This window comes from Nuphar pumila, chromosome 4 (genome assembly GCF_984573655.1).
Source record: "Nuphar pumila chromosome 4, dmNupPumi1.hap1.1, whole genome shotgun sequence".
Lineage (NCBI taxonomy): Eukaryota > Viridiplantae > Streptophyta > Magnoliopsida > Nymphaeales > Nymphaeaceae > Nuphar > Nuphar pumila.
The window spans coordinates 25,720,155-25,744,535 of NC_143252.1; the positions used below are offsets into that span (position 1 = coordinate 25,720,155).

General features: G+C 36.4%; 1 protein-coding gene across 2 annotated transcripts in view; it reads left to right on the plus strand.

The window, feature by feature from the left end:
• Window positions 1–3,055: 3,055 nt before the first annotated feature.
• The window catches only part of LOC149839697 (uncharacterized), a 120,004-nt gene continuing 98,678 nt past the window's right edge, over window positions 3,056–24,381 (plus strand). For both annotated transcript variants that reach the window (XM_090002753.1, XM_090002754.1), the window contains exons 1-6: window positions 3,056–3,346; window positions 10,126–10,347; window positions 14,024–14,119; window positions 18,381–18,433; window positions 21,441–21,537; window positions 22,243–22,316. In XM_090002753.1, the coding sequence (XP_089858879.1) occupies window positions 3,197–3,346; window positions 10,126–10,347; window positions 14,024–14,119; window positions 18,381–18,433; window positions 21,441–21,537; window positions 22,243–22,316 (692 nt within the window). In that variant the 5' untranslated portion in view covers window positions 3,056–3,196. The remainder of the gene's footprint in view (window positions 3,347–10,125; window positions 10,348–14,023; window positions 14,120–18,380; window positions 18,434–21,440; window positions 21,538–22,242; window positions 22,317–24,381) is intronic.

The following is a 24,381-nucleotide window of genomic DNA, read 5'->3' on the forward strand; positions in this document are numbered from 1 at the left end:
TCCTTTACGCCGCCGCCATATAAAGCACAGACTTCTGCTTATATTACATATATGGCACGTAAATGAGCGTTCAAATGGAGATCAACTCTAAATTGTCGATGCGATTCTTTTACCACTCCTCGTTCAAGATTCTGCTTGATGATTGAAACCTCTATTGGAAAGGCTTCGCTTTTTGACAAAAATGTTCTTTGCGTAAAGACTAAGTCATTACGTATGGCTTGGCTATGACCTAGGGTTCCAAACAACCTTGATGGATGCAAGGTACGCACAACGGTGTGTATCTATTTTTCGGGTTAAGCGTAGCAATTTTCCTGTCAAAGAGGGGAGCTGCCACTGAAATGGTTAAAAGAAATACACACTTTCTCCATCAAAGATAGGAAGTACTGTTGAAATTTATGAAAAAACTAGAAATAGCTCAGAAAGAACATAACAGGTTACTCTGTCATACAGAGGAGTTGCTACCGAGTTCGTTGGATATTTTCTACAATATAGAAAGGATCGTCACATTCCTGCCGTTGGAGCAGGGGAGGTGCTCACAAAATGGTTGGCAGAAGAACTGCCAGAATCGAGTAATTGATACAACGATGCCTGTTGTTGGAACGATGCTAGATTAACTCATCTCCCTGATACCTATAAGGGCACTTTGCTCGTAAGTGCCGCTGCGCAAGAGTAGTGTTTGCGCCTTGCCTAGGTTATGGGCTTGTTGCATAAAAATATGCCGAACATCTGATCCATTGAGATCGTGTCATATGCATGCTCATTGAGAGACTGATATACAATTAGACTCGTAAGGGCCGCAGAGCTAGAGTATGTTGTCCACCCGGAAGAGGTAAGATGCTCGTGATGGCCGTAGTGCCGAGTGCAGAGTCAAGAATGCATATGAATAAAATAAAAAGACCTAGCGGTTGATGACCTTGTTAGGGGCTTACTGAACAGGGTCGGGTACATACTCCTCAACGACTACCCTATATGCATGCATTAAGTAGCATGTCAGACCGACAGACCCCTTCAGAATTTCCCTCGAACCTTGAGTGACTTATATTGCCCTCGAACCTGATAGAGATCATAATGGCCTCCGTCACTCAGAGGTATGAAGGTCATGGTTATCCTTAAATTCTGAGGATTGAACCCAACTACTACAGTAGCAGAATGCATTCGAATACCTAATAGGGATTTCTGCTGGTATGATTGTACCATCTTACTAGGGTGTGGAGTCAACAGGCCTCTGGGGTATCTAAAATACATAGAATAATCAACCCTTAGATCATCACGTTGATGTTCATATATACCTCCCTTAAGCACATGGAGAGAGGATAATTATCGAAACAAAATATTAGCTTAGGTTCAGCGATGCTTGAATATATGAGTGAATAAGCATTGTTGAGTGAGTCCTGCATAACCTTTGTGGATGTGTCATGATCGGTATATGACTGGACCAACTGGGCAAAGACCCGTATTATATCCGCACGACTAAGTGAAGCTCAATGAGCTGTCCTTAGATGCGTGGGATACAGATGTGCCAAGTATAAATACTTGAGCTAAACATCCAATTTGAGACCCGGAAGAGGTCAAGGCTAAGTCGTTGAGACTTGAGAGAGATATTCAAATCACAGCCCTGTAGAAGCTTACACTAAGTCATGAAGACTTGAGCGGATGTTCAACTCATAGTCCTGAGGAGACTCTTACGATATACTATAAGTCGTGGAGGCTTGAACGTCGTTATTGCGAACTGCGACCCTGAGTGGTCAACGTATTTACTTGAGTTCAACGGATGCATGATTGCTTACTTTCCAGACCATCAATGGTTCTAACCCCGTTTAATGGGGATTTCAGGTGTTGAACATGCGTTGCGATATACGGAGCAAGGCAATATCGAGTTTTAAGGTTTCTCTAGATAGAGTGATACTGCTTCCTTTTATTGAACCTATGATGCTTTTTCAAACAGTGATTTTATAATAAACATGTGGTTTTCGATAAAATAGAATATTTTGGTGGTCAATGAGTTGCTTGACCACATAACTATAATGTGCCCGGGGTTTTCTAAAACTGACGACTCATTATCGTCTGATTCCGCTGCTAAAAGCTTTTCAAAGTTACGCTGCAGAAAAAAAAAAAGAAATTGATGAAAATTTTAACTTAGCTTTGTTTTGGAAATCTGGGGCGTTATATTTTTGTCTTTTCCTTGAACTGACATTTAACTTTTCTAGATGGACGATCTCGAACCGGCGTTTTACTTTTTTAGATGGAAGATCTTGAATCATCGTTTCACTTTTCTAGATAAAGGACATTTTTGTCTTTTTCTTAAATCATCGTTTTATGACGAGAATGACAGAAATTAGTACTTAAGTCTTTGCAATCGCATCGGACTTCGACGGTAAGTGATCCTGACACACATGAGGATACACACTCCACGTGCTTATATACGTAGTGCGCATTCGGACCCCTAAACACGCACCTGCATCTTGCGGGGAGCTGAACATATAACTTGCTTTGGTCCCTCAGTTATGTTAGTGCAACTTAATCATCGAGCCATCTCATTATATTAAAAAAACGAACTGATCTGGGGCAAAATGGTACACTTTTAACTTAGGTTTTGGTCCGGGTTGGTTCGAAGTACAAATGAGATGAACAAACTGGGTCAAGTACATGAACAATTTGGGTATAACGATTTGGTTAAGTCGAACTTTAGCTGGCCTCGTCTATTTAGAAAATACATTTTCAAGACTGTAAAGAATTAGACTCTAAACCTGTTGAGCCGAGCTTGAACCGGTTCATTTACAAAATAAATACATTGTTTAGAATCTATAAGTAATAGGTTTTGAATTCTAAGTTTAATGCTTGCAAGCCAAACACTTTAACAAGCATATATGAGTCGAACTCTTGTGGCTTGTGTTTTGCTTGTGGAGCCTATTTCGTGAGGAGTTTGAGAGCAGATCAAGTGATCTGGCATCCTCACACATGATCGGGTTGGGTCTAATCGAATCGAAAAGGGTATATGCCCGATCCAGTGATACCCACGGCAGTGAACCCTTAGTTTGCTCACTTGGTTTGCGACAAAGAAACAAGAAACGAGGGAAGAAAGAGCGAACGGAGGAGACCCCACCCACCCCCATTCGTCGCCCCTCTTCTTCTTCCTTCTTCTACTCCAGCAAGTCATTGACAATCTCTCTCTCTCTGAGGAAGCGAACCGAGCAAGATGTCGTGGTTGAGATCTGCGGTGAACAAGGCTGTGGAGGTCGGGGGCAAGAACCCTCTCACTCGGACGGTCCGCAACTACGCCGACACCGTCGTCCAGCACGCAGGCCACGCCGTCGCCGAGGGCGCCAAGATATTGCAGGATCGATTCGTAATTCCCCTTCCCCAACTTGTGAAATTGGTTTTTGATCTCGTTCGGATTGAAATTTTCCGGTTGTCGCGTCTTTACTTCCTGTTTTGTATGGTTCAAGAGGTGTTCAAGTATCAAGGACTTGTTTAATTAGGCGTTTCCTTCTTTCCCCACCCTTTTTTCTTGCTGTTTCGATTCGATCTTCATCGAGAATCAAAATTTTTCACCTTTTGTTTCAAGTTCTCTCTCTCTTTTACTGCCTGTGTGAGTTTATTCCTTGGTTACTTGATCTTTATGGTAGTTTCTATTCAATAGAAGATGACACTTTAGCTAAGCGGGTTGAATGGTTATGTGCTGAAAACAATGGTCACAGGAAGCAAAATTGCAGTTCTTGTATTATAGTGGAAACCATTAACCGACGTTCTTGTAATGATAGGTGGCTCTATCCAACAATCATGGGGGATGTGGTTGGCCTTAGAACATTTAGGGCACGTTTGGAAGTGGGAAAAATGTAAGAAAAGTGATAAAAAATGGAAAATCCCTGCTTTTTTTTTATGCCCTTCCAAATGATAGAAAATTTATCTGAGTTTTTCTAAAAAGTACACTTTTTGATAGGAAACATTGAGGAGGGAGGTGTAGGAATGTTTTCAGGATTTATTTTTATTTTTTTTGAAAGGCAGTTTCTAAGAAAATTTTGTGGCCTCTCACCATCTCTCTACCATCACCACCATCCATCTTCACCACTACCATCCATCTCACCGCTACCACCACCACCACCACCACCACCTCCTAGAAAACTGCCCTCCGCACAATGATTTTCACCAACAATCACCACCACCACTACCACCCGCCATCATCCACCTCTCTAAAAACTGCGTCAGATAGGCTTCCACCATCACCCCGGAAAACCGTGCAGGAGAAGCTCCACCACCACCCCACCCCGCTCATGATGATTTTTCACCACCACCACCACCACCACCACCACCCTCCTCCTCTCTCATTTTTTTAAATATTTTCCATTTTATTTTTCTCATGCGATGGTTGCTAACCAAACAAGTGAAATTTTTTCATTTAAAAAAAATCATCATATGAAAACTTCTAAGGCAAAATTTTCTTTTCCTATGAGAATTTTCGGAACGAGGAGATACGTAAGAAGGTAGGCGTTGCACCCATTGAAAATAAGATGAGAGAGAATTGTTTACGGTGGTTTGGACATATTCGGCGAAGGCCTAATGATGCTCCAGTTAGAAGGATGGAGAAATGGGAAAATATATTAGTTAAAAGAGGTCGGGGTAGGCCTAGGAAGACTTGGATGCAGATGATAGGAAATGATATGAATGCTTTGAACCTCACCGAGGACATGGCATTTGATAAAAATGATTGGAGGAGAAGGATTCATGTGGAAGACTCAGAATGATTTTCTTTTTTGGTTCATATCGCTGACCTCAATTGTTTTGGGATGAAGGCGTGGTTGTTGTTGTTGTATGAGAATTTTCCTTGCCTCCAAACGTGAGATTGAAGATCGATGGTAATAATTGCACTGTTTTCACTTCTTATTATTGGTGACCATGTGAATCATTGGATGCCTTCCATTTTTTTGTTGGTGAGTGGGGACCCCACCAACTAAATATCTTGGGATACTGCCTTTCAATGGAAGACCGAGGTTAATCTTGTGGAATAAGGGGGCATCAAGCTGCAAGCTAGAAAATACTCTTTATCACTAACAACAAGTAATCCCTCACTGGGTGGCTAAAGTCGCTTCAATTCAGTTTGTGCTCTTTGGTCAGTTCCTTTACATGCCTCACTATATCTTTCACCCAAGGTCTTTAGCGGGTGAACAAGTAAACTCATTCAGAATTGCTTTGGAAAGGCATGAGGATGGAAAGAAATGCATTAATCTCGCCAATTAGTGGTAATTCAATCTCCTCCTCAGCAAAGGGGGCTTAGTGTGTGACAGCCTAAGATGGTTAATCAAGTGTTGATACTGAATTGATGACCGAAACTTGCAAAGGGTGAATCAAATTGGTGGATTAGATTGATCATAGTTAAATATGATTTTTCAGTGTCTCTATGGGATTGGGGAACAATATCATTGGAAGTAAAGGCTCAACGATGTGGAATGGATGGTGCTAGTTGTGAGATAGGTTCTTTAAAGTATTTAATCATCAGTTATAGTTGTGACTTATGAGCTTAGTCACAAATCACATTTTGCATTTTTTTAGGAGGGGAAAATCTTGTGATAAATTGAATATTTTTGTTATTCTTGGAAAAATATTGGGAAGATCTCAATGCTTTCATAATAAAAGGCAAGGTTGTAAGTATCATATCGTTACTCGTATCGATTGTGTGCAAAATAAGGTACGTATTGTATCATAAAAAAACATATTTTTTTAATAAACATTTTCCAAAAAAAAAATCATGACAAATCAGAAAAAATAGAAAAAATTCCAAACAAATCATAACACATGAAGCAATGATGAATTGCACAAAATACAACCATAAAATTACATATGAATCATTTAAGCCTTTATGAGTTGCATAAGACATCATCAAACATCAACTAACTTACAATAACAATATTAAATATCTTGTAATTAAGAACTTTTCACAAGACTCATACTTTCATATTATGTAAACAAAAATACTATGACAATAATTGCACTCGATTTTCAATCGGTTTTCACTCATTACTTGAGTGCCTCATTGTCATGTCGGATCATCTGATGCCATCTTTGTTGGAGGAGTGTCGATCTTGATTTTTACTTGATATAAATCCCTAATTTCCACGGATCCAACGTCACGGTAAGTTGATGAGGGCTTGCAGGGGGCCAGAGTCCCCTGCCTGCGCCCACTTTCTTGAGTAAAAAATGGTGGAAATGCACTCTAACTTGAGCAAACCATAAAAGTCCTCTCCCTTGTTCACTGATCAGCCCCCAAATCACTCTCACGACTTCTATGGTGCGTGAATACCCCTCTAATGGCTTCTATACAATTGAGGAAGTCGGCTCTTACGAGGTCTTTAAAACCCAAAAAATAAATAACAAGTTTCGGCCCTTTTTACAGTGCGTCAAAGGTATATTGAACGATACACCCTATATTAGTACCTTACGACATGATACAGGGATGTATCGTACGATACAGATATGATACACACTTGTATCGCGATACTTTTACCCATAGTATCACACCGCATCGTACGATGCTTTACGATACTTACAATATTCCTTAAAAGTATGGGATTGAACAACTTTGTAAAAAGTGCTGATAATATCACAATAGAATCACAATATTCTTTCACTATTTTCAAAATCTTGGCGATATTTTTTATGCTATTTCTATTTTTGGAAAGACTTATTTCTCTTGGGCTTTGTGTTGTATACCTTTGTCGACCTTATCACTTAAGATGTGAATTATATGTTGATTGCATATTATTCTAATGGCAATGAATGCTGGATTACTTGTTGGAGGAGACTTAAGGAAGAAAAACTAGGGGAATGGGTGACCTTGATCGGAAACATTGAAGCACATCATATCAAATAACCAGGCGAAAATAAAATCATTTGGATTAAGGATAAGGATTCACTTTGGTGAATCATGTTAAGATGGATATACTTTTCTATGTTTATATATACACGTGTGTATATATATATATCTTCATATATATTATATATAGTAAGGGTTTGCAATAAATATAAAAATAATGGAATCTATTGATAGTATGGTTAGCTAGAAGCATTAATTATGCAAAGACATGCAAGATAACCAACATGAAAAAATACCTTTAATCATGCAATTAAAACATATTTGGATAATTACAAGTAACCATGTAAAGATGCAAAATGTCTTTAATCATGAACCAACAGTCCACTAACTAGACTGAATAATCACAAAAGTGTTCTCTAAGGAACACACTCATAAATCCAATGAAGGGGATACTCACAAGAATGAACGCAATATAAAAAATATACATTTCATTTCATAAATCAAGTGTGCAAAAGCATCAATGTATATCAATAATGACACTCAAAATAAGTCTATCAACGACTAGAACAAGAGCATAATCACAATGCCACTAATGAACTAAACAAACACACAAAAGTGTGAATAAACCATGGTTGCCAGTCGAGGAAGCGGGAAGCGAGGCACTTTTAAAATTTTAGGAAGCGTGGGACTACTCAGAAGCGAATCACGAACCGTCTCGGAAGCGAACCAGAAGCGAGGGGGAAGCGAAAAAGAAGAAAAAACTAAAATAAAAAAATGAAAAAATGAAAAAATGAAAAAATGAAAAAATGAAAAAATGAAAAAATGAAAAAATGAAAAAATGAAAAAAGGGACGCTTCGCCACACATTTCGGAAGCACTACGTTTTGCGCTTCCGAAACGCGTATCGGGGAAGCACGCTTCCCCTACTACATAGGCGCTTCCGGTAACTCTGGAATAAACATCTCTTGTCCACATATAATGATACTAAAAATAAGTGTATGAACAACTAAACAAAAGCATAATTACAATGCTACTAATGGGCTAAACAAACACACAAAAGTGTGAATAAATAACTCTTGTCTATATATAATAACATTTATATAAGAGGCATAATAGGAAGAAAACATACGAAGTAAGAGAGCTTGTAATGAAAACAAATTATTGTCAACAAGAAGAATAATGATACCAATTTTAACAATCTTTCGAAACACCATGGTTTTAAAAAATAGATAGCCATCATAGATAATCATAATTATAAGCATTCATAATAACAATGGCCAAATAAACAAATGAGTGATACACTATACTCACAGAACCATAGATCAAACAATCGTCAATTAGAGCCAGACTACAAGCTGACAATCTAAACCAGAGTTACCAGAAGCTTCTTAGATAGGTGGGAAGCTCGCTTCCCGGAAACTCGCTTCAAAAGCGCAATACTCCTCGCTTACGAAACTTGATGAGAACCTTGATTCCTCCATGCTTCTCCTATGCTTTCCACACACTTCATTTATTCATCTTATATGTTCTCTTACTCAACTTTTCATATTTTTTATGTGTTTTCTCTCACTCTTCTCACTCACTTCCATGTGCTTTCTCTAAATTGATAATCATCATTTTTAGATTTTGTTAAAAATTTAATTCTTACACTAAAAAATCATGAAATTTAATATTAGTCACTTTTATTTTAGTTTTTATTTGTATTTCATTATGATTCACATTCAATTAATATATATATATATATATATATATATATATATATATATATATATATATATATATACTAATGTGCACATAACTCGCCCCAACAAAAAGGCTAAGAAGAAATGATGCATCATATAAAATTATCTGATGGACATCCAAATGCCATAAGAAGACAATAAATACTCACGAAAATCAAATTTCAAATAACTTAGTTCATATATAAGAATCGATTTGAAAAAACAAAGTTTTCAAATAAAATAAAATAACAGTAGATAAAATTTTTAGAATGAATATAGTGCAATCATGTGCACAAAAAGATGTCAATTGATGCAATCATATGCAAACAAGATGACAATTGATAAATTTTCACAAAACAAGATTACATCAATAACAATGAAGGATGAACATGGCAAATATAAGCAAGCTATAGTAGAGAGGTAGCTCAATCTAGATTATAAGTCTACCTATGAAACAATATTGATTTTTAACATTAAATGGGCCAAAACATATATAGAGATTTTTCAAAGAACCATAGAGAGAACCAAGAGCATACACAAGTATAACTAATCATGAATACTCTCAAAGATAATCATGTATATGCAATCACTTTAAAGCCATATATCTTATACAAAAGCTTATGAAAGATCACATAGGATATGCATAGGAACATGCACAAATAACCATAATGATACTAACATACCCAAAATATATTTTTGAATTATCATGCTTACGCAAGAACAAATAAAACAATAACTCATTTTTAAGAGAAAGTAATAATTTCAATTAATTTGAGAACACATCTAATTTTTCAACAAAATACCAAACAACAAATTTGAAATGACACATAAAAACATGCATAGACATATGTGTACGAGACATGACTATGTAGATGATATACTTATAGCGCAATCTCATAAGAGCATACAAAGCATCCATGGCATGACTAATGAGAGCATACATATAAGAATTTAAAAATTCTTAAGTAGCACATCTCAATAAAAGCACCATATAAAATTTAAAGAACATACTTTAACATGTGCATAAAGTCACCAATTACGATAAAACACAATACATATAACAAAAATTAGCATTTTTGTAAACAACATGAAAAACATATAAGCACAGTATTTAGGATTTTAGGAAACCACATATTCTTGCAAAATATAATTTTTCATGATGATATTTTAAAAAAAAAATATTCATAATCGAAATATATATTTCAAGTAAACATGCTTAAGCAAAAACATATGTCAAAAGAGAATAATTTCCACAAATTATAATTTTAATTAATTTGAAAACATATTCATTTTTGATAAATGGGGTAACTCCAATCCTGCATCAAATTAAAGCACAATTAGGAAAAAGTAGCATTTCAACTATTTTTTTAATGTACATTGGTACAAGCAGGGATTTATGCACACATATGCAGACAGATTATTGCAATTCAGTATACATGCGGCATGTGCATTTTATGCCCATACTTTTATCCTCAAAGGTTTTATAATGGAATGCAACTGCTTCAGCCTATGTTTTCTTTTTCTATTTGATATTTCATGCTGCGTGGCTTGTTCAAATATGATTTTTGTATCATATGCTCACATTTCAAAATTGCAGGTTGCTCGAAATTTTAGAAGTTTTAAGCAAACGGTTAAAAGGCTAGAAGAAGTTTCTGTCTCTTGCAGAGGGTCAGAAAGAGTGCAACTACTGAAAAGATGGTTGGTTGCTCTGAAAGAAATTGAAAGTATATCTGAAAACTCTGCTGAGAGCAGAGAAAAAGTTGCAGAGTCACCTAATTCTCCTGATGTCATGGACTTATCTCCAAGAAAGGCTTCTCTTGTAAGTAGATAGAGTGTGACTAATCATTATTTTCGACATGGTGATGTCCTTTATGGTTGTCCTGTTTCTGGATTGCCATGCATTGATTGCTTAGATTGTAAGGTCTTGTCATTTCACTAGAATGTTTATTTGGTGCTTCAGCAGCTTTTGGACTGTTTCATGCGTGGAAGTTTGAGTGGCATAAGCATGTGAACTTTTTTTTGGTTAAAGATTGGTAGTTGGGATCTTTGCCTTTGAGTCACCCATGGTATTATCCGAGTTTGAGGCCTCAGCTAGAAAAAATCTGCATAGCAGAAAGTGCTGCGAATGCACTGGTCCTAAGATGGGTGCATAGCTTGTAAGGTTGCTTAGGCATGCCCGGCAGGGATGGAAACAGGTCGGTGACTCGGGTTTGATGTGTATCATGTTGATCAGATCTGGTTTTTGTTTATGGAATGGTGGGTTGAGATCTGGATCCAATCTATGTTCTAAGGAGTAGGGTACTGATTTTTATGTTAGATATGCTAGATTGAGAAAACAAGGTCTTTGCATATGAAAGATAGATAACTGGTCAGATCTGATTTGAATGTGAACTTAACTCTGATGGAAAAACTTTGATCAGAATTGTTTCAATCAGATAAGGTTGAAATTGATCTGGATAATCAAGTATCTCCTATTTTGGAGTTTAAATCCGAGAAAAATGTGCCAGATCCAGGTGAGATATCTGATTAACCTGATCCATTTCGATCTGCTGTTGCTTGAAACTACAATGTAGAAAAGAGTGAAAACTAAAGTAATGCTACAAATGAAAAAAAAATCAATGCAAAAAATGCAATATTTATGATATATAAATAGATAGTTTTGTTAGATTAGACTTTGTAATGTCAATAACATGGTTATCAAATATCACTAATTTTGACTTACCAGGTTTCAATTTCTTTATCATCAAAATAAACTTATGATAGCCCTATGACAACATTATCCCTAAGATTGTGTGTTTCTTTGAATTTTGTTTTATTTTATTCTTGTCTTGAGAAAATGTCAAGGTCTGAGAAAATCCAACATTTTTTGCAAAGTTCTCATGAGAAAAAAGCCTTGCTGATGTCATCATGAGAATGTTTGAACTTAAAAATAAAAAATCACTGGAATGATCATAGTGACTTGATTCACAGTGTTTAATTTGTTATTTATGAATGATCACTGTTTGCATTTAATTATTCAAAGCTACAAGCTGACAATTTATGAACATGAGTTAGGGCTATAAACTGGTTAATGGAGTGCTCAAAAGGCTCTTTTAGATGAATTTTGGAATCTCAAAATTCAACCTTCCACCAATGTTTTAAAACCAAGTCACTCGAGAATTGACTCGGCAATGCTTAACTCAACTCAGTGACTCGACCGTGTCATGTTAACTTTTAAATGCATCGAATCGATAGATATATGTAGATGATTACATATATATGTGTAGATGATATACAATTATATAAGTGTACATACACATATTATGTAAAACATACAAATTATGTACTCATATGTAATACATTTATATGACTCGGCTAAGTCATAAGCTAAACCAGACAAGTCATGAAAACTGGGTTGACTCCACCGAGTCTTGTGAAAATCCTGGTCATTAACAATTTTGACCAGGTGACTGGCCGAGTCAACTGAGTTGCTTCGGCGTGTTTTTAATCACTACTTTCCACAGTTCAACTATGCCAAATAGCATGATTAAAGTCTAAAAGTATAGATTAATGTAGTGTCTATCCTTCTTTGTAATAACCACCTTGCTTTTAGTAATGATTTCTATTTTTTCTCGCAAGGTAAGTTCAAGGATGTAGCTTCATATGAGTCATCCATGTTGAAAAGCAGTAAAAATGACATCAAATATTACTCTTTTAGTTGTCACATATGCTGTTGTATGTGTGATCTATAAATTAGTTAGGCATATTAATTAATAACATAACCTTTAGCATTGATATGTAGCTATAATAAATTTGTGTTTTATCTGTATTAACAGTTGGCTAGAAGATCACAAATTCTTTGTGATCGTTATAGGAAATTACTTGCATTATTTATGAACAAGTGCCAGCTTTAATAGATGTCATTCATGAAAATAGAAATAGAACAGAAAAGTCCTATCTGAACCTAGTAGAAAAAATGATCTCAAATATGGAAAAAATCTATAATAATGAGATGATTGTGAATAGGTAAATTTTGGAGTTGTACCCTGGGAGATTTACTCTTAATATCTATGGCAGACTTCAGATTTCATAAGGGTACACTGATGAATGGGAATGGTACCTCTAAATATGCCACTAGGGCAGAAAGTGATAATACTTATAGAGTCAGTAATGGAATAATAATGAATTTGAAATTAGTGAAATTTCAAAATCTCACCTAAGTTTTTGGATAATTAAAAAATGAACATAATATTTGAAAAAAATTCAAGAAAGCACCAAAGATTTGTTTATGTAGATCAAAACCAAACTCTTTTAAAATTAACTGCAGTTACTACTAACCTATCTTGGGTTACTACAAAAATATTATCATTTAGCCTCCAACAATTGGAATATACTCTTGGACTCTTATGCAATATCAGCTTGCAAAACATGTGAACTACCTTCTCCCACTTTTTTAGGAGCTGTCTGGCTCTTAACAGAAAAGATGGCCACTGATTTCATCCAAAGCTTTTGTAAGATAAATATGCTTGTAATTGCAAAATCCCAAACTTATGAAGTTTATCATCAGTGAGAAGGTGAGTCTCCCAGCAGGTTGAAGTGTCACCATTGCTCATGGTGCATGATACTTAGGCCAAATCAGCTTATGGAACAGGAAATCTCTCTCTCTCTCTCTCTCTCTCTCTCTCTCTCTCTCTCTCTCTCTCTCTCTTCTTGTTGGACTGAGTGTTGTCGGGTTAAGGATGGCTTTCTGTAATATTGTTTAGCAAGGAAATTGTGGCTTCGTGGATTGGATTGGCCAAAATAGACTTTTGTTTTTCCTCCAACTAGCCTTCTAGTTAGTTGTTCCATCACTATAGAAATAAGGTACACCAGGTTTCCTTGTCTTATTCCCTTCTAGCTTTGAATAAGTAACTGGGAACACCATTCACCATAATTTTTTCCTACTTGTGGTGAAAATTTTAGAGAAATTTCTTAAAAACCTCAATCAACTCTATCATAAACTTTGGCCAAATCCGTTTTGAAGATAATGTTATTCTTACTTTTATTCAAGTAATTCACCAACTCATGTTCAATGAGAATGCTTTCTTGGATTGTATGAAATAAATTTGGATACAAAATAACAAAGGCTAAGTCTGATTTCTGAAAGTTGAGAAGCTCACTTTTTTAAGACTATTAGTAATATTGATTCTCTTAAGGCTCTTCCCAGTGATAAAGGAATTTTTAATTGCTCTGCTCATATTATGGTAAATGTTGTTCATGCATATTTTGCTGCTGAAATTGAATAACTTGTCTTCAATTCTGGCTTCACGCTATAAGTAATGAAAAAGCAAAAAGGATTATATTATGGCCAATTCTATTAGTATTGATTAGTATGACTTATTGTGTTGGTTGCTACACTTTATTTTTACATTTTTGTTCAAGCCAGAGATTTGTTCTCTTATTTGCATTAATGTAAACTCAACTCTAGCATATTGCCTGATCATCTTATGAAATACTTATTGTGGTTTTGGAACTAGGTATTATTTTATGATTCTGATATTGGTGGGGAGCCCATGACTTTCCGGGATGTTTTTCTTCACAGCCAAGCTCTTGAAGGCATAACACTGAACATGGTGTGTTTATTCATTTGGAGATTATCTCAACGGTTTAGCTTTAATTCTTTTGGTATCCAAGCATTAATTCTCATTATTTCTTTCTTTTTGTTTGGCTATTTCATTTTACTGTAAAGTGTAAACACATTTAAGGTCATTGTTTGCCTTTCTTTTTATGACCTCCCTATGTTTTTGATTTGTTCACAAGTTAACAATCTCAGTCAATGAAATTTGGCTAGAGTGCTGATTTAATTTTGGCCTCTCATTTTTTATCAGAAGGAATATTGTCTAATCGTAATTATCACATTTAAAAGAATGGAAGTTTCAATTTTTGGCATACATAGTGGATGCTTTTATACTGCCAAAGGCAAGCATCACCATGTTGTACATTTTCAGATAAGTTTTCTTTTTGTCAAGGTTTGTCCAATTTCTGAAAAAATTATAGAATCCAAGAAATAGTATGAGAAATTGACATTTTCAACCTTGTTATGCCCATTGTTTCACGGAGACTTCGAAGGTGTTGAAAATCATGTCAGCATGGACATTTGACTTCAGCCTAACATCGTTCTAGGCCAACTTTTTTGCCTGTGCGGTATTCCTAGCAGAGAATGTGCATAACCAAGTAAAAAAAATCAAATAATGTTCAAAATAATGATAGCAACAAGCAGTCAAAACATTGAAGAAGTTTCATCTTCGTATTTTAATGGGAAAATGGTGGTGGCTTAGAGGTTTGCTGTGTATTTTGTGGACCAACGGAAAAACATTCCTGTTGAAGGATATTCTACGGAAGCTTTGAATAAAGTGGGTTTGTTTTATTTGCTTCTTTGGTGGCAATGTGTCTGGCCATAGTAACATTAATTTGTTTTTTGGCTATTTGCTTGTTTTGGGTATCAATTGTCACATCGGACATTGCTTTAATGTGGACTGGTGCCTTCATGAAGATGATAATTGAACTATTATTTAATAATATTGGGGTGTCTCTTTTTGTAGCATTTGACTAGTTTGGGTGTTCCTCCTCACCCACCTAATGGCTGGATGTTATCTTAATGTTCAGATGTGTCTTCACCAACTTTCATAGGTTTCCACTCTATGTCACAGGGATTCGGCTAGCAGGATGCCGCACCCGCGTCGACGCGACGCTGGTGCGGTCAACGCACCCAGGATCATTTTGGTCTAATTTTTCGGACTTAAAAAAAAATTTTGCCAAGAAAATTTTTTTTGCCCTATATGTCACAGGGATTCTCCAACTAGGTGCCGCACCCGCACCCGATGCGGTCAACCTGACCCTGGGTGTAGTCAATGCACCCAGGGTCATTTATGTCCAACTTTTGGACTTTATATATATCTATATATCTATATATATATATATATATAATATTTTATATTTTTTCCGCACATCCGCACCCGGGTTTTTTGGAAGTGCCGCATCCCCGCACCCGCACCCGCACCCATGTGACATAGCTTCCACTGCATAGGTATACCAGCCTTGATTCATCCATAAATGCCTTGAGTCAACCATTGTTTTCTTATAAAGTTCAGCAAGTGTTGTAATACTTTTAAACACATACTTTTGGTTGTTCATTTGCATTTTTGCCAATTAAGTCTTAGGGCATGCTTTTGCTAAGGGATGTCTTCAGAGGCCCATTGGATGCTTGAATGCTTGATAATATTTAGTCTTAGTTGATAATATACTTATCCTTTCCAGTAGAATTGCACTTATCAGAGAATACTCTCAGATTCATCTAGACATGATCTTTACACAAACAATTGGAACATCACATTGAGTCACTCACTTATTTGCAAAGACCATCAACTTGATAAATTGGAAATATTTCAAGAGGGCCAATGATGCAGGAGTTCTGGCATAAGAAGGCTTCACCTTTTGAACCTATCTTTAATTAAAGTAATGGTGTTGGAGGTTAATCCAGGAAGATGAACAATGGTGGCAAAATTAGTTATGACCAATATGAAATCATTGATCATCTTTATCCTCAAAGTGAGAATACTAAGGGCCCATTTGGCTAACACTCAAAACCTGTTTTCAGACCAAAACTAGCTCCGGGCATTTGGATGACGCCATAACTTGGTTTCCTAAACTAGTTTTTGCAAAAAACCTGGTTTAGGAAAATCAAGCACCCGCTTTTCTTAATTTGGTTTATGAGAGGTTGGGATCCCTGACCACCCATGTCCTCGTTTTATGCTGACCACCCCCTGCTTATTTTAGTTTGGCCATTTCCAGCTAGTGAGCAGCCAAAAAACAGGCCGACCATTTTAATTTTTTTGTCTTTTCTTTAACAGCTTGCCATTTTCCGGCTACCCATCGGTCGGAATTTTGTTATGATCAATATGAAACCATTGATCATCCCAGCAAGGCCTAAATGGAAAAGGTCCAGCTGTGGAAAGGTATGTTAATGTGTTCTTAGTATTCAAGGGTGTAATGCAAAAAAGAGCTTACTAAAGCTCCATTTACAATGAAACATTACTAAAGTGGGGAAAATGTTTAACACGTGTCTGAAAAAATTTCAGTTTCAAAATTCCAAAAGGAAAAAGGTCATACCTTATGATCTGGCGTATATCTTATAGTATGGCTCAATGTGGGACCATATTGTGCAATACAGTCCAACATGGCCTGATACACCTCATTTTTCATATAGGGGTGTATCCTATTGTATGAGGGTATGATAATACAATAAATACATTTATATCTTTACAACACTGTCTACAAGATCATGCTGTCTTACAAATATCAGATTGGATTGAACAAACACATGTTGGTGTGAGACCCTTCTCCTAGAGCTGGATGTTACCATGTTCTGTACTGAGAGATGAGCATCTTGACCCAGGAGAGCATACCACCTTTCTAGTTGATACCATCTGTTGAAAATTAATAAATATGACAAATCATTTGTTTAGGAATTATCATTGCCTACTACTATTATTATTTTTTAGCTTGGCTTCAAAACATTCATCTATGGGGTAAGGGCATGGTTGCCAGTTGAGGAAGCGGGAGTGGGAAGCGAGGCACTTTCAAAATTTTAGGAAGCGGGAAGCATGGGACCACTTAGGAGCGAATCGGGAATCGTCTCGGAAGCAACCTAGGAAGCGAGGGGGAAGCGAAAAATAAAAAATAAAAAATACAAAAAAATTGAAAAAGTGGGGGAAGCGCGGGGGGGAGCTTGATGGGAAGCGCGCTTCCCATTTAAAAGTGGCGTTTCCCCGCGTGTTTCGGAAGCGCGATGTTTCGCGCTTCCCCACTTACCTAGGCGCTTCCGGTAACTCTGGGTAAGGGTCTATAGGAATGTATTTCTTAGTGACATGGACAAAATAGAAAGGCAAAAAACAGACCGAGGCATGAAGAGGACGTGCTATAACATCAATGAAGGACAAAGTAGATGGTTGCATGTCATTATCTCTCATTTTCCTTAATTTGTGCTTGTGTTGCTAATGGCATTACATGTCTCTTGTAAAAGGCCACTGAAACTTGATATGTTTATTAGTTATTCACCTTGGTATGTGTGCGATTCTATTGGAGAGCGGGGAGAAAAGAGAGGAAGGAGAAGAAAACTAGATTAGTCACGGAATTGTCTTATATACATCTGAGGTTACATCCCATTAGGTATTAATATCAGTCCTGTATGGACTGACAACCCATATACATTTAATATAAAATACAGGGCATCTTGTTTTAACTTAAAGGGCTGAAATGCCTTGTATTGACAGCTTAACACTTAATACCACTATTCTTGACAGTATTAACTTCTGAGTTCCTTGCAAAGTATAGTTGATATATTAACTGTGTAAGTTTTTGCACAAAATACTTGTCTTTTTTTGTCACATACATTGAATATGATGTGATTTCAATATCACAAAGCAGGAAGCCTAACAGAGCAATATTAAAGTAACTCCAAGAGTCACATAAGTCAAGAGTGCTAGCACTGGTCATCACATGTAAATTTAATACAAAAATTTCAGTTTTGGGATATTTGTTTTTCTCAATAGAGTTGCACATTTGAATCCTCTGTTTCTGGAAAAGATTTGAATTATTTGGTCTAGATGCATGTTTTTTTATTTCTGGGAGTAAATCAGGTCTAAATGTTTGAGATTTGTTCTTTAGAATGAGTGCAACTCAGAGAATGAGTGCAGTTGGTCGAGTTTTGGTTGTCAAATCCTATACATGGATAACCATTAGTGTTCTACTTGCAGCATGAATACTAGGTTAGTTGTCTTTTTGTATTGGCTGATCAGTAAGTTAACCACATGTTGAATATTTTGTCTGAATCAGATTCTTGAAGAACCAACTGATGAAGAAGTTAATCTGCTGCTGGAGATATTTGCGTAAGTGAATCTGCCTGTCTCCAATCTGCTTTTGCTTGTTTTATCCTGTCTCATGTCTGCAAAGGTTTGTGAGATCACAAAATTCCCTTTCATAATGTGATTTTTGGTTTTTTCTCTGTCTTTGACTGAATATATGGTGAAATACGTACAATTAGTTATGCTGGTGCTTCCCCTTGTATATATTTATACTCCCATTATTTGTCTAAGAAGGATGGAACAGAACATGAATGGTTGAAAATTCTGTGCTTCAGTGGTTGCTGATTAAAATTGGACAAAACAGGTATACAATTAGTCCTTCCTGCTGGTTTATCTTAACAAAATTATTGAGATCAGAAATACAACAACAACAACAACAACAACAACAACAACAACAACTACGCCTTCATCCCAAAACAATTGGGGTCGGCGATATGAACCAACAAAGAAAATCATTCTGGGTCTTCCACATGAATCCTTCTCCTCCATTCATTTCTATCCAATGCCATGTCCTCGGTGAGGTTCAAAGCATTCATATCCTTTCCTATCACCTCCATCCATGTCTTCCTAGGCCTACCCCGACCTCTTTTAACTAATATATTTTCCCATTTCTCCATCCTTCTAACTGGAGCATCATTAGGCCTTTGTCGAATATGTCCAAACCACCGCAAATGATTCTCTCTCATCTTATTTTCAATGGGTGCAACGCCTACCTTCTTACGTATCTCCTTGTTCTGAATCTTATCTTTTATTGTATTTCCACACATCCATCTCAGCATACACATCTCAACTACACTCATTTTTTGAATATGATGTCTCTTGGCAGCCCAACATTCCGTACTATATAGTAAAGCGGGCTTAATAGTCGTCCTATAAAGCTTTTCCTTCTACCACAATGGCATTCTACGATCGCACAACACTCCAGTTGCACTCTTCCATTTCATCCACCCAACCTTTATCCTATTATTTACATCTCCATCAATTTCTCCATACTTTTGAATGATAGATCCTAAATATTGAGATCAGAAATATGTTTTTTTTATTCTTTTCTGTTATATTTAATTTATAACTGAAGGAAAGCTTTTCTCAATATCTGTCTTGTAATATTGTTGTTTCTTTTGTAATATCAGCAGCCATATTGTGGTAGATTGACTCTGGTAGTAACCTATTGTAAGACACAATAGCTAGCTAATGTTCCAAATCGTTCCATAGTTTTTTCCCCTCACATTAGATGCTTCTTGGTATACTTAACTCTTTCTTAATAGAATTTCTGTGTTTTCCCTCTTTTTTACTTTTTTTCCTGATTTTGGCGAACACAAAATGATATGAAATGGACATGTTTGTAGCTTCCCTATTATAAATTTTACCATAAACAAACAGGGGCTACTTTCTCCTTCAGCCAGAAGCCATATGAGCATTTGTCCTTTAATTTTATTGACCTAAATCATATACATTACTGCTTGAACTTTTTCCAGTGCCTAACGAAATGCTTAGTTCTAACTGTGATAGGTTAATATCTATGTCACCGGGACACGGCATAAGTGGCCACATACCTGTGTCGACATGGCCCGACACGCGTACGGGTACCGGGCGTGGCACAGGTACACGGGTCTGTGGGTTGAGTCGGGTCCGACTAAGACCCGACTCCAAACCCAAAATCTTTCTTTCCCTTTTTTTTCTGTCTAAACCATCCCCTTCTCACCCTCGAGAGCAGGAGAAGAAGAAGAAGAAGAAGAAGAAGAAGAAGAAGAAGAAGAAGAAGAAGAAGAAGAAGAAGAAGAGAGAGAGAGAAGTAAAAAAAGCGGAGGAACAAAGAGAGAGAGAGCGGTACCTTCTTCTTCTCTTACTTGGAGAGAGAGAGAGAGAGAGAGAGAGAGAGAGAGAGAGAGAGAGAGAGAGAGAGAGAGAGAGAGAGAGAGAGAGAGAGAGAGACGTGGGTTGGGGGTTAGGGAGAGAGGTTGTGGGGTGGGGATACTAAGAGAGAAAGAGACATGTGGGGTGGGGGTTATGAAGAGAGGGAGAGGGAGAGAGAGGCGGTGGGTAGGGTTAATAAGAGAGAGAAAAAGGAAGTTTGGGTCTAGATCAAGATCTAGACCCAAACTCTCTCTCTCTCTCTCTCTCTCTCTATATATATATATATATATATATATATATATATATATATAGCCGTGTCCCCATACCTTTATTTTTTAAATTCTCGTGTCGTACCCTCCGTACCCGTATCCAGGTGACATAGGTTCACATAAAATCTCAGTTAATTCTTCTTGTTTAACTAATCTTGATATTTCCTGCAAGTACTGGTTGAATTCAAGAGTTAATGTGTTACATATGGGAGTAATGTGGACGGTAAACCAGAGATACATATTTATATTTCGGTATCTATTCACTTATATATTATAAAATTTTACTTGGATCTTGTGTACAAATTAATAGCTGTATGGCTGCTATGGACTCATGATTATGGTGTCCTTTGGACTTTTTAAGTCCGTAAATAAGAGCAGGTAGCTCTATTTAATCCAGTTTGTTATACAAGGTGTCACTAGAGGTCCTAGGTTAGAGTTGATTTGTAGTTCAACTTAGTGGCTTTGTTTTCTCATTACACATGATGTCTTTTGCCACCGGAATATTATCTATACATGGAAAGAAATGCTGCGACTTAATCTTTGATATAATGGCTAAAAACTATGTATCAGCTTGAATTAATTGCTCTTTTCTTCCATTGGCTTTCTTCTGAAGGTTGATGTTGGTTGACTTTTACTCACTGATTTGACATGTATGATTCCATTTGACTTGGCAGAAAATTTTTCTTTCTTTTTTAATTGTCAGTTGTATTTGTGTTTAGTAAAAGGGGAGTTTTTTTCATAAGCCTATTGCCCTCATTTTCTTGGTCTATTTCTCTCATTTGATGGAGTTGGATCTGTGACACAACTTATTTTCCGATCTCTTCTTTTAAAAGTAAAGATGGAAAGAAGATATGCATCGTATGCCTGCATCTGGTGTTATTTAACTTCTGGAATTTATGTTTTGGTAGCCTTGCTCTTACGGGTGGAAAGGAAGTTCATAATGCAATTGTCAGTAGCATACAGGACTTGGCAAATGCATTCTCAAGCTACAAGGAAGAAGTGCTGGTACTTTTCCTACCTGCTAGCTTCAATCTCATGAAAAATCCTTTAAGCACGTCATTTTTCATAAAAACAAATATTTTGAAATAAGGTAGCATTTTGTCATTTTATTCGTTGTTGAATTTACTGATGAAGGGTTTCACCAGATGCTCGCAATTTTATCTATTTTTTTTCCATTTTTTTCCCAAAAGTCTTATCTGTAAAACTTTTTGATGACTGTTTGATACTGGATATTGACATCGATAGAGGTGCTGTTATATGAAAATATTATGCATATTCTGTGAATGATATCTGCTGGATCTTCTTGATGGAGAGATAACTTGATCATGAGTGAATCTGTTAATGTTGCATGAGGAAAGTGCCAAATGCTTGGGAGGGGTTTGGGATTTGAGCAGACTTTGACAAAGGTTTTGGCCATTTAAAAGGGATTTCAGGAATCTCTTAAGAAAAGGAGATATTTCCATATACTCCTGGAGTCCCTTCTTTCTCTCATACCTATTTGTCCCCTGCCCTTGCAAAACATGTAGCCTTACACATTTTCTAAAATTATTACTTTTTCTTATTCCTAGTTTTGGAGACATGAATGGCTATCATTCATGATTTCATATAATCATGTTCCTTGGAAGCTCAATTGGAATGTACAGCTTCAGGTGTCTATTTAATAATCAGGTAATTTATTCAGTGAAGTTTCATGTCGTTTGAAACTTACAGGTAAAGCGGGAGGAATTGCTCCAATTTGCGCAAGGTGCTATTACAGGGCTGAAGCTAAATGCTGATCTTGCAAGGTTTTTGATCCAACACTTTCAGTTTTGAACTGCTTTTCATGATGATCAGGGACACTGTTTTCAATTTCTTGCTTGAACTGGAACACTGCCAAGCAAAATCATTTTGTTGGAACTTTTGTTTCACTAAAACATCACCATCACCATCACCATCAGTGATGTATTTGAATTCAACATTTGTTATAGAGGTCTTTTACTAGACTTTTTTTTTTGAACGGCAAGCTGGGGTTAGGCAGACCCCTACCAGTTATACAACGATACCATTGGGAGTTGAACTTGCAACGTCCCAACACAAGGTGACGTGCACTAACTGCTCCTACCAGACAAGCAGAGCCCTTTGGTGTAGCATTTTACCTTTATAGAATCAGATTTTGCATGCAATCAGACATAGAGATTAATTGGATTTGATAATGAAATATGAAATATACTTATAGAATATAAAATGAGAAGCCAAGTCACCTTTTCATTTTGATCCCTTTGTTAGGAAGGGCCGTTTGACTAGTATCACATGAATGCATATGTTGCTGGTTGAAAAAGAATGGAAATTATGTGGAATAGGAGATGACATACTGCTTGATGAAGGATGTCAACAAAAGGTGGCAATAAGAATGGAGTGCATGTGTTAAGGCTCTATTTTTATTGGGAATTCTGTTAATTGAGGATAATATTACATGATATATGATAAGGTAGTGCTGGAGCTGCAGTTTGAGGTCAGAGATCCATGAATTATTGTGTTGTTATTGCTTTTTGTTTTACAAGAGTTTTTGAAGAAATCTTGGAGAAGTATCATAAAGTTTTTCACCATCACTATTCTTGAAAACATCTTGGCAAAAAAGGAAAAAAAGGGGAAAGAAAAGATTATTGGTGTTTCATAATAATAAAAAAGAGAAGTGGAAAACATGAAAACAATTCAACATAGAATGAAGATTAAGAAAAAGAGGTTATAAAGAAAATCCTCTTGCACTAATGTCTTTAATGTTTTGAGAACTGCTGATATTTTCAATTATTATGATAAAACACCTTTGATGTCATTTTGATGGGAGCATTTTGATAAGAGGACTATATCTTCAAAATATCAAAGATATTATGACTACAATACAAAGTCTAAAGACTACCAGAATAAACAGACCTGTCACAGATGCTCATTTTTAGTGAAGTTCATTTCCAACGCTGGCTCTAGGAATGATGCAACCTTTCAGTTTTCTAAAAAAATGAAAAGATGTGACCTTCTCTCAGATTTTTTGTATTATCTGACATATGTAAAACAATATTGAACACTTTCGAGAACCAAATATGTAAAACTTCCATACAAGAGATCTAATATTTTTTCCTCTCTTTTGCTTCTCTCCAAATGCCGCATATTTCAACATATTATCTACAGTAACTTGCTATATATTGTGTTGAAAGTAAAAAAATCATTTTTTTTTTGAAAGCCCAAAAGGAACTTGCTACATGTGTTCTTCTACCTCAAGAACCAAAATTAACTTACAACATTAAATTGCCGTCCCTCTCTCTACCTGATTCATTTGCAAAGTTCAAAATGTATCCCTGAAAATATCAATGGGGAAGTTGATCAAGGAAGGCCTGTCATGTTCTTCTACATACAGGAGACAGCATATGCCCAACAATATATCGTGAAAAAATCAATGGCCACCATATTTTCTTTTAATACCAACATCCTTGAGCCAAAAAAAGGCACTATTACGAACACCAAATGAAATAGGATTCTCAAAGAAATTCCTCCTAGAATAAAGGCATCCTTGACTTCTTTTACCAAGAAATTTCTGTTGTCATCATATTCATGATTATTCTTTGTAGAGTATCCAATGAAGTGGTTAACCATTGGACAAATTTTGATGGAAGGTTTGTTTCATTGATTAATTATTTCCGCCTGCAACAAATGTAATTGATGCTTTCCCATCTGACACACAGACATGCCATATGCCCCAATGTACCTGTGTTGACACGGGTACTGTGTGCGTTACAGGTATGTTTTTGGGTCTGTTCGGATTGGGTCCATCTAAGACCCAAACTTGATACCAAGTTTTTGTTAGATTCCACTAGGATC